This window comes from Paramacrobiotus metropolitanus, unplaced genomic scaffold, assembly GCF_019649055.1.
Source record: "Paramacrobiotus metropolitanus isolate TYO unplaced genomic scaffold, Prichtersi_v1.0 Parri_scaffold0000072, whole genome shotgun sequence".
Taxonomy (NCBI): Eukaryota; Metazoa; Tardigrada; class Eutardigrada; order Parachela; family Macrobiotidae; genus Paramacrobiotus; species Paramacrobiotus metropolitanus.
The window spans coordinates 258,213-269,172 of record NW_026570292.1 but is presented as its reverse complement, the minus strand read 5'-3'; the positions used below and the strand labels follow the sequence as shown (position 1 = coordinate 269,172).

The following is a 10,960-nucleotide window of genomic DNA, read 5'->3' as shown; positions in this document are numbered from 1 at the left end:
GTGAGGCAGAGCAGTTGTTGGTAGCTTTGATAAACGTTTCTGATATCGGCCAGTGCGAGCAATCGACAAATACTGACAAATACTTACCTATTCAAAAGTAAATTTGTTGCTTTGCAGACTGTTCCTTGCTATGCGCCTGGATGCACGCTCCCTCTGCAACACAGACGCCGTGCAGACTGCCGCAGCTCTGGCAGGGTGACCATAAACAAAACCGGGTCCAGTGCGGCTTGAAAGGCAAACAACAAATCCGCAAATAACGGTATATCAATATTCCTGAACGGGAGAATCGAATACACAACCGAGCCGGGTGTCCAGCAGATGAACACCGACACGGTCAATAAAGTCAAAATATGCAGCCGTTTCGAAGAGCGAGTTTTATTTTGCGATGGAAGCTGTCCGGCTGCCGTTGCCGATGGCAGCGCTCGCGTTGTGGGTGCACTCGTGCCGGTCGTTTTCTTCCGCCGACAGTGAGCGTAAACAATAAACGGATAGGCAATGACAATAATAAACTCCGCCAAACCGTAAGCGAGAAAATGACTGGTGATTGACCAGTCCACTTGACCGGCGCTGTTGACCCGGCACACGTCTCTGTCCATTAGCAGCCGGTAGTACGTTGCATCGGGAATCATGCCTGGTAAGAGAATAATCAGAATGCAAATCCACATTCCAATACATAGGAGTACAGCGGTGGTTCGGCGGTGAGTTTGCCGGTAATGTATAGGAAATATAATGGCCCACAGCCGGTTCAGTGTAATGAGGGCGTGCGCGTTCTGCATGGCGGCACTCAGGATCCATAAGGAAAACTGGTAGAAGGAGCAAACAGCGTACGAAAAGATCCAGACTCCGCCGTGAATGTCGGTGATAATGCTGAACGGGTCAACGAGAATGGCATGTAAAAAGTTGGCCAAGGTGACGTTAACGACGTAGACGTGGAATGTCGAGATACGAAGCGAATATGACGTGGTCAAGATAATCAGCAAAGCACCGTTCAAAACTATAACTAGAATTTCCATTATTAGTGTAAAAATTGGACTTACTGACCAGACTACGGCGATTTCGCGCAAAGATTGGTTGGTCACGTTGTTCTCCATCAAAAATCGAAGATTTTTGAGTTGACTTGACGAATTTAGCGAGCAAGCGTGTGACTGAGGTCGAACGGACTCAAGACATTCAACCTGGACAGACTCTTTGTAACAGGTGAATTTTCAGCGTCAGCGTCGTGCAAAGGCGTGTAATATTGGTGTACAATGTGAGTGACTTTGAATTGGATAATCCCATTTATAAAGTACGAGTATATTGTCGTAGAAACACGATGCCGCATACAGCAGAGCGCCGGTAGGGACCACAAGGGCATTCATATGAAATTGAATAATCTATGGAAGTTCATAAAAGATGTAACGAAGCATGTTCACATCGCATATCGAGAAATTGTACATTATAATCATGTGGTGTGACACACGGTTTTGTCGAGAGCGTCATAATGAGTACCATGCCATAACAGGAATAAAGCTCCACGTGACGGCGTTGTAGAAACCATAAAGGTATCAGATGCAAATCATGTGCAACGTTAATTATTAAAAGGTTAGTCGGAATGATCCTTGAACATAAAATTACATAATTGAATTTTACCTTACCATTGTACCAAGCGAACAATGGCTGCAGCACAAAAATACAGTTTCCGTTGGTGTTGTTGTCAACGATGCGTCGGTGCGGACAAAAGATGTCCTATATTAAATACCACTTCGATTGCACACTTTGGAGTTATTGGGCTAGGTGTTTGTCGGGGAAGAGAATGCCAGCTGTGACATCTGTACATCGGCAGCTGCTAACAAAGGGCTTTTCAATGCTAAGGTCAAGTACCGCGGTATCTGCGACGGTCAATAGTGCTGTGTAGCGCCTATGGCCCATTTCGTACCACTCTATGAAAATCGGCCCCTTTTTTTGTTGATTGTATTCCACATATTCCTATGTATCCCACACGTATTCTGTCTGTATTCACGTTATGTTCTCCATTATTTTGCTTTTGCAAATACGTTTGACTACGTCTTCCTGTGCTGTATTTCCGTATTCCCACGTATTCTACCCGTATGCTGTCCGTGTTGACAATGTATTCTCTGGTTTCTTAGGCTTCTTAGATTTTTAGCTAGAACAGCAGGGAATACCTGGGGAATACTGGCTGAATACGTGGGAATGCGCTAATATGCTGCAGGAAGACAGCAGTCGTAGAGGTTAGAGAAGCGAGTTAGGGAATACTTTAGGAATACAGGCAGAATACAGGTACTATACGTGGGGATACGGGCACACTCAAAGGTAAAATAATCTCGCCTAAACTGACTGAGGTACCTAGTCTTTAGCAAAATTCCCATGTATTTATTCCATCTGTTTTCTGCCTGTATTCCTACCGTATTCGCGAGGGATTTTCCATTATATACCCGAGTAGCTTTAATTTAGACATGACTGTTGTGTTCTTTAGTGTGTCCCCGTATTCTTCCGTATTCCGCCTGTATTCCCCGTGTATTCTTGGGTTTTCGAATTGGAAAACTTAGAATACGCCTTGAATTTGGGCAGAATACACGCGGAATACGTAGGAATACCGGCTCACTGTCCGAGAATACTGAAATTACATCATACCGGAAGCGGAGAATACAGTAGGAATACAACGGGACTACTTAGGAATACATGGAATACAGTAACAAAAAGGGGGCCGGTTTTCTAGAGTGGTACGAAATGGGCCATATCTACTCAGTTGAATTTTATTCATAATATGTATAAAGGCGAGCGTTGCTCACAAAAGATGCATTCAAATGAAAAATTTATTTAGGTACCAAACAAAGCTTTCAGCCTCATAGGGTCGTGATTCCAATCCGTGACCGTGTTGTGATGCTGATGCTTTCCTCCCGGTGGAGTGCATACCTTGAGTCTGTCTCTTTAAACGGAATCAGGTCATGCGGGTTCCATGATACCTTGCATTTGCGACGGTTGAGGATTTTGTATGTACAGCCACACTGCTTCCATTTGGCGCCATGGTCGATTGCTGCGGCTTTGCCCAGCCGTTTACACAGCTCCGGTATTACTCGTTTTTCTGTAATCGGTGATGGTCCTCAAGGCTGCGCGCTGCCGTTTCATCAGTTTTCCTTGCTCTCCCAAAGACGCCGCCGACCAAGCCTACGAACAGTCAATCTATGTGTGGCTGGAGGAAGGCGTGATGAAAGGTGACGGGGCGGACTTAATGCACTTTATCTTCTGAATGCCAGAGCCGATACCGCGTTTCACTTTTGGAACTTGGGACTGCTTGTCCCACTTGTCGGTGTTTATATTATAAAATTTGTGTCACCGCATAAACATAATCAATATCACATAATCTGTAGTCTGCCCGAAACTGGTTTTTGGTCACGCCCAGTAGACCATTGCCGATGAAACTATTAATTTCTTAAGTTTTTCTACAACAAATTCTATTGTCAAACAAATGAATTTTTTCGGAGGGGAAAGGCGGTGACCATGCCTTGGTTAGTCTATATATACCCCACCACAAAACCATCAACAGCTTTACTACATTATTTTCACCACCCCAGAATACATAATAAACGAGGTTAGTACAAGTCCACATGTCACACAAACTCGTACACGCTTGTTGACAAGCAGCACACAAAGCCACACAATTATTTCAGTGCTAGTACTCTGTAGATATTGCAGGTTGTGGCCGATATAGTAACAGTCGATGACATATTTAGCGTTTGTTTAATTTTAATCCGATTTTCTTACGGGAAGTTTTTTTAAAAACTACATAAAATTAATAGTAGAAAGGAGCTTGTAGTTTAGTGTACTAGAGGCGGGCACACATGTTAGAACACCATCTGGTCCGGCCGGTGTCTTCCCTCTGTTGGGCATTGCACACGCTGTCTTGAGCATCTTTAACGTGTATGCAAATTTGCAAATTTTATTAAACCACCCTCGATGGTCTAGCTTCCGAGCTTGTGCATGTGACCGCAGCTACAGTACACTTTGCGCTTAGTTCTACACAGCGTAAATAAATTTATTTTATTTACCACTAAGTCTTTATTTATTTTCCGAACACTTTTTTCTGGCACTGTGGCTTAATGTATGTACAAATATATGAAAGCTTACAAATGTACAGTATAGACCTACAATGTACAATAGGAACGTGCCTGTTCAGTCGTATGGAGTATGGGCCACCGCGCAAAAACTTGATTGATTTAAATACCGGTTACCAAAATGTTCAGAAGAAGTTCTCAATCTAGCAGGATGCATATTCAGCTGCAAGCTGTTTTGCTGTCAGAGACGTTTACCAACAGTCTAAAAAACAATGTACTGTCGTCATTACCGATACAAACCGGTTTGTGACCATCTTCACAAATCAATAAAATTCGCGGTGGAGCCTAGCAGGAATACTGAGCATCGATTCTACGAACATTGGGACTGATGTCTCTTCTGTTTGAAAACTTGATTGGTATCATAGCAGTTTTTGACAGTCTGACTACAGCAACGTCTAAAGTCTCGTGTCGTTACATAAAACCATTACAAAATGCGCTGCATATTCTCCTGGCATTTGTTACTTCTTTTCAACACATTTTGCGCTACAATGTCGAAGTCATTGATAAAAAACCTCCCTGATAGTACGCCAACTGATTTGTAGAAATGCTAATCGCGTCTGCTGTGAATTGTATTAGAAGTTTAGAGCTATAAAGGGTGATATAATTATATGTTAATGCAAGTGTTTTATTGTGCTGTAGACTGGAAAGAATTTATTGATCCCGATATTTTGGCGAATAGCAACGAAGACTTTACTCGTTACGATAGTGATTTACCTGAAGGTGACATTCTGGGGCTGCAGACTCTTCAGGTAATCGGCAAATAAAAAGGAAAAAATATGCAAAGCAAGTAAATATTCGTGACATGGGTAAAGTACTTACTGCATCGTTATGACCTTCTCAGTAATCCTTGCGGGTAACGCAGTGTTTCATGTGAGTTCTCTTTGACAAAAAAATAAAAACCTTGGCGACATTTCTGCCTTACAGTGTTACATTTGCTCTTTACCGTTGTTATAGCTGTCCCAGGGCGCTGCAAATGCTATCAATGATGCTAGTTCTTTTTGGCCCAATAACACCATACCATATGAATTCTCCAAGAAGCAATATGCTTTAATGAGTAAGTAGTACCGCACAAATACGTTTAATTTGTAACGGTCTTGATATAAATGCTTAGGCTAACATCCACCAGACAGTGTATAATATTCCTTTGTTATTGCAGCACCAAAAGAGATGAAGATAATTTTAGAATCCATGCAGATAATTACCCGTCTTTCTGGTGGTTGTGTAAAATTCGTGAAGCGTACCGCCGAAGAAGACTATATTAGCTTTCAGAAAGGATTGCAGTGAGTTGTTGCTTTACAAAACTTGAGCAGAAGCAGTACCATAACTAACGATTACTGTAATTTTATTTCCAGGTGTATGTCGAACATCGGTCGTATTGGTGGAAAACAAGCAATTACGTATGCACCGGGTTGCTTAAAACATCATGGAGATGTCCAGCACGAGCTGATGCACGTCATGGGCTTCTTTCACGAACATTCGCGATCTGACCGCGATCAGCACGTGCTAATACTCTGGGATAATATTGCTAAAAGTAAGATTTAGAGCTAAATAAGCGAAAATGCTTGCCCTACAATTTCCTGATGACGCATTTTTTTTAGGTGACCGCGATCAGTTCGCCAAGCACGAAGAAGGCAATACCTACGGGCTTCCGTACGATTACGAATCTGTTATGCATTACAAATACAACGCGTTCGCAAAAGATAGCAGTATTCCAACCATTCTCCCGACAGTCAAAAAATCCAGAGTTGGACAAAATAAGAATCTTAGTCCGCTGGATATTGTACGGATTTACAGAAGATTTCACTGTCAGATTGCCGACCCTAGCAATTCCGCAGGTACTGATTAACTACCGCATTCTACCAGTATCTTTGTAAATGGTGAAAAACATCATATTTTTATAAAACTGTTGTATGTGTGTCTTATAACAGAGAAAATTCGATATGTACAATGGAAACTATCGTAATTATAACGTCCAATTCGAACAGTTTTTAAATAAAATTGTGCAACTTCCCTCAATGACTAAGTATAAGTAGGAGTATTATGCAGAAGCTGCTACGCTCTGGTCTGGCATTGCATGCTAACGGCTGTTTTGCTAATTAAAAAATTTATACTTTAAGGCTCTGGTAGTGTTATCGAGCCAACTGGATCGCGAATATTACATTCCTATGTTAGGCCGAATGCTTCATAACTACAAGTAGTACATATCCGCTTGCAACCGATTAAAACTTATGCTGGATTCTTTTTTTGCCGTTGATGTGTAAAGCGTTCGCATCCATTTTTGCAAAGCTTCGATGTATGGGAATTGGAAATATTTTTTCTTTTCAGATGAAAGCGACGAAGAAGACAACGGAACGAAATGCCCGGATCTGCAGTCGTCTAAAGAAACAACAACCGAAAAGGTGGAGGACCAGTGTCCACTTCAATGTCCTGAAACAAGTACGATTTCTCAAAAGATAACGAATGAAAAGGCTGACGACCAGTGTCCGGTTTGTCCACTTCCCTGTCCTGACACAGGTACGGTTTATCGTCAGTCACCGTATTTTGCATATTTTGTATCTGAACGAGTACATTTTGTCGCTAATGTTTTATCAAAAGAAATGTTGTATTCTGCTGGTCATAGCGGTTTTATTCAATACAAGTCCTGCTCACTGAAAATTGTATTGGCACCTGGCAGTAAGCATGGCTTACTGAATTACTCTTTTTTACATAGGTGACGACCAGGAAGATGTACCTCTGCCGGAAGTATTTCCCCAGTTTTCCCGAGAGCCCATGTCTCTCGACCAATGTCGGCTTCAGTTCAACGCTAACTGCGATAAACCTGGACTTACAATTTTCAATTGCACATCAGCCCTGACTCTGGACATCAACTGCAATAGTGCTGCTACCTCTCAAGATCTCCAGCGGATGAGTACGGCAATGTCCAAATCACCTTTAAGAGCAATTAAACTCAGCGCATACGACGGGGAAAAGCTTGATGTGGTCAACTTTGCTTCAGTGCGGAAACAAGTCGTTCTGTTCCATTTGTACAACTGTATTTCTACTCGTGCTACGCACCGACTTGTAATTCTTCAGTTTGCTAATTTACTGGAATTCAAAACCGTTGGTTGCTCTAATCTGGACATCAAAAAGGCTGACTTCAGCCAGACGAACAAACTCAGAATGATTTTATTTCAGAATACCATTATTCAAACTGTGGAAAAAGCCACATTCACCAATCTTCCCGATTTGAAGCTGCTGTCTATGGAGAATGGTTTGAGCGATGTGAAGACGTTCAGCGAAGGTGCTCTTGCATACCTTACGCGTCTGCATTGTGGCTGTGAGTTTCAGTGGTTTCGAAATTGGTGGAGTGGAAATCAGCAGCTGTTACGGAAGGCAAACATTGGCGAAGTTTACCGAATTACGGACTCGTGGAGCAATGCTGCCTTTAACAGAGCGGAAATTTTTTTACCGATTGATTGCACATCCGTTTCTTTAATAACCGGCTCGTCTTCAGTGGATTACAGTCAACACAGATTTTCCACCAACGTACCCGACAGTAAGTGCCTCGAACCGCCTAATATGGCGCCCTTTTCTGAGCTAGTAAGCACCCATTGCGAACTTGTGTACTCGTATAGTGAGTGTTTTGGCCAATGATTTTACGTTTACTGTAAACGCACTGAAGGAAGTTGTGACTGTGTAGGTTGGAAAAGAATAGAATGCAGGATCTCGAAGTAGTTATGACTAAGAGTCTAAGACTGCCATACCACTGCATTTTAATGCATCACTGGTCTGACCGCAGGCTCAGTTTATTTCGATAGCCCCCTTTACGTAAGGAAAGTACGTAAGTCAGCTTTGGAAATAGCTTGGCCGGCTTCCGCTGACTGTGCATCGTCGTTGTAATTTGGTTAGAACAGGACCAGCCGACCAGGTAGTCACGAATGGTTATGGTTAAAATATCAGACGATATCATTACGGCGCTTTAATACTGCATACTCTGTACAAGCAGTACTAAATATTTACGAGAAACAGCTGCTGCTTCGCCTCCGCGTTTCTTGTGATCCACGGCCTGAATCAATGAATAGCCCGGTTACACATTAACGTAGCGTTCTGAGCACACTCAGTTATGGTTTTTGCTCACTGGACAGCAGTGGTAGCTCGGTAACTCCCTCAATTAGCGATTCTGATCACTGGACAACAGTGGTAGCTCCGTACGGGACCGTACCTCACTCAATCAATTAGCGATTTTGCTCGCAGTGAAGGTATCTCGGTCACTCACTCACCTTACAATAATAAATGCGGCTCTTTGCTTTAAGCAGTTGTTTAGAAAAGTGGTCCTGCCAAAATCGAAAAGCCCGACGTCCGTATGGTTAAGACCTACCATTTACTACAAATATGCCGAAAACGAAAATCGACAGGTTAACATGTAATCGACCGGAGCGTAGCGGAGGTCCTCTATATTCAAGACTAATACTTTCGTTGATTTCTGTCCGTTACGAAAGGTCGTTACGAAAGGTCGTTACGAAAGGTTGTTACGAAAACCATTTCCAACGAGTAATTGGAAGTGCATGCTTATGTTGCTAAGTCGTTTTGGAAAATAATGTAATCAAAGGAAATGTTGCGCTCCGGTCTGCCAAATGCACGCCAACGTGCATTTTTCCTAGTTACTTAATTTTTTGGTTAGTGTTGTACGAAAATAAGTTCAATTTATTCCGTTTAATTTGCGTATTTAATAATTTACGTACGTTACGTAATGTACCCAGGCAAATTTTAAAGTTTCAAGGTCACCTTGAAACTGGGTTGTATCGTTTGCGGCATCGTGCCGGCACGATTCCGATAGGACGTATTCAAAAACAAAAGTCATGTGACGCAGTTCTGGGCCACTGCCGATCTAACTGTGGTACCAGATTTTTTTAAAAGTTTTGGCTAGAGAGATCTCCAGACTGTGGGAGGCCGCGCGTAATATCGATCTTTTTCTTAATGCCGCTTTAATATTGTGACTCCTCATGGTCCTCATTTTTTCAGGCTCTGATATTGCAAACAAAAACAACCAGTGTGACGATACTACCGAATTCGAGGCCGACTTCGCTGATTTCTCAACTGAGCCCATGACGACGGAGGAGTGTATAGAACAGTACACTGCACACTGTGTTCCAGCCACACTGGGACTGGAAAGCTGCACAAGTTTCCGACGGTTCGAGCTCAGCTGTGTCCAGGAAGTCAGCTCGCAAGAAGTGATCGATCTGGTGGCGTCTATAGCAAAATTTCCACCGCGCGCGACGCTTCTCAAGCAGTACGACGGACCTCACATCGCATTTTCTACTTTTGCTCCAATTCGCAGACAAATTGCCGTTTTCTATCTGAGTCGCTGTATGACCTCTCGACCAACAGGAAAGCTCCACGAGTTACGCTTGCCGAATCTTCTCGATTTGGGAATAACCAGCTGCCGCGGCCTAACTATTTACAAAAATGACTTCGAGCACTCCATCAAATTAAGGATTCTTGTGTTTTTAAATGTTACCATAAACAGTCTGGAGAAGGACACTTTTACGAATCTGCCTGACCTACGCTTCTTGTCTTTAGAAAACGGTCTCAAAGATCTGTGTATGTGTAATCAGGCCGTGAAAGATTACTTGTTTAACTTACATTGTGGCTGTCAGTTTGCATCGTTTCGCCGATGGAGACAGGGTAACCTTCGTCTGCTGAGGGAGGCTGAAACCGGTCAAATATACTCCGTGGCTGGAGGGTGGTTAAATGGCGCATACAAATACCGCGACGGCGAGTCTTACTTACCGATCGATTGTTCTGCGGATCCTTTTCCTTTTGAGGATGAATTCGCTGACTTTAGTCAAACCGCATTTTCTCTAAATGAACCCAGCTGTTAAACGTGCACGCATCCGTTGGACTTGATAGAGCATTATCTACTGTAACTGTAAGCAACGCTTTCTTATCAATCCGTACCGGCACTCTGTAGCAACGCATGAAATCCGTAATTATTGTTATCGTTAATAAAAAGTTTTATGTTTGGATGGTCAATACACAGCCGAGATATGCGAGATGCATAATTTGTGAAATAATTAAAAAATGGTCGAATCTTGCATTTTAGTAGCAGTTCAGATGATGGAATCAAGGATAAGATGGATGTACCTGTAGGGCTGTAGCTCCGTATTTTGACGGTATGCTACTCTTATTAAGTTTTTTTTTTCTTAGGAATCAAAATACGGATATCGAAATTATTCAGAGAATAATATTACTTTTCAAGCAATACATTTTCAGTACTTCAGTGAAGTATATAATGTCTGAAGTCTGAAGTATATAATGTCTGAACGAAGTATATAATGTATATGTATATAAGTATATAATGTATATAATGTATATAATGTCTCCTGGGCAGTGCTGCTACGTACGCCTTCGCAAATTTTATCCCGGATGTCATGCACTTTCATGGGAGCACGGTCCCAGCCCCCACTTGCTCTCTTTCTACGATGTAACCAGATAATCACTAGAAGTTCTGCATCCGCTTGATTAATTGGTGCATATCAAAAATTAACAACATTTACCATAATTCGCGAGGGATCCGTGTGGGGGTGTCTGGCGAGTTGTTCAGTTATGAATCGGTGAAACTAAACACAATTAATCAAGTGCGAAGGCGGTACACAGCTGAATAAGTTATCGTAAAATTACAACAATAAATTTCTAATAGTCCACGCTGTGCCAAATCGAACAACGTTCGCTCCTGGTACAAGCGATATTGCGGATCCTAATAGATGTATTATTATTGCTAATTCGACATTGTTTTTAGCTGCTGCACGGATATTTACTTGTAATAATGTATAATAATAATGTATAATAATGTTGTAATAATGTATAAC

General features: G+C 42.2%; 2 protein-coding genes across 3 annotated transcripts; one reads left to right on the top strand and one right to left on the bottom strand.

Moving 5' to 3' along the window:
• Positions 1–128: 128 nt before the first annotated feature.
• LOC129594859 (fMet-Leu-Phe receptor-like) lies at positions 129–1,013 on the bottom strand. Its single transcript, XM_055491712.1, has one exon. The coding sequence runs from the start codon at positions 1,011–1,013 to the stop codon at positions 129–131; it is 885 nt and encodes a 294-aa protein (XP_055347687.1).
• Positions 1,014–4,444: 3,431 nt separating this feature from the next.
• Positions 4,445–10,186, top strand: LOC129594844 (uncharacterized). 2 transcript variants are annotated; one of them, XM_055491694.1, is made up of 10 exons: positions 4,445–4,634; positions 4,752–4,861; positions 5,067–5,166; positions 5,269–5,392; positions 5,465–5,643; positions 5,711–5,947; positions 6,438–6,626; positions 6,823–7,172; positions 7,287–7,647; positions 9,114–10,186. In XM_055491694.1, exons 1-10 carry the CDS (start codon positions 4,544–4,546, stop codon positions 9,971–9,973), a joined length of 2,601 nt encoding a protein of 866 aa, XP_055347669.1. In that variant the 5' UTR covers positions 4,445–4,543; the 3' UTR covers positions 9,974–10,186. The 2 variants fall into 2 exon arrangements, with proteins under 2 accessions (XP_055347669.1, XP_055347668.1); XM_055491693.1 differs by having other exon boundaries at positions 6,823–7,647.
• Positions 10,187–10,960: the final 774 nt, after the last annotated feature.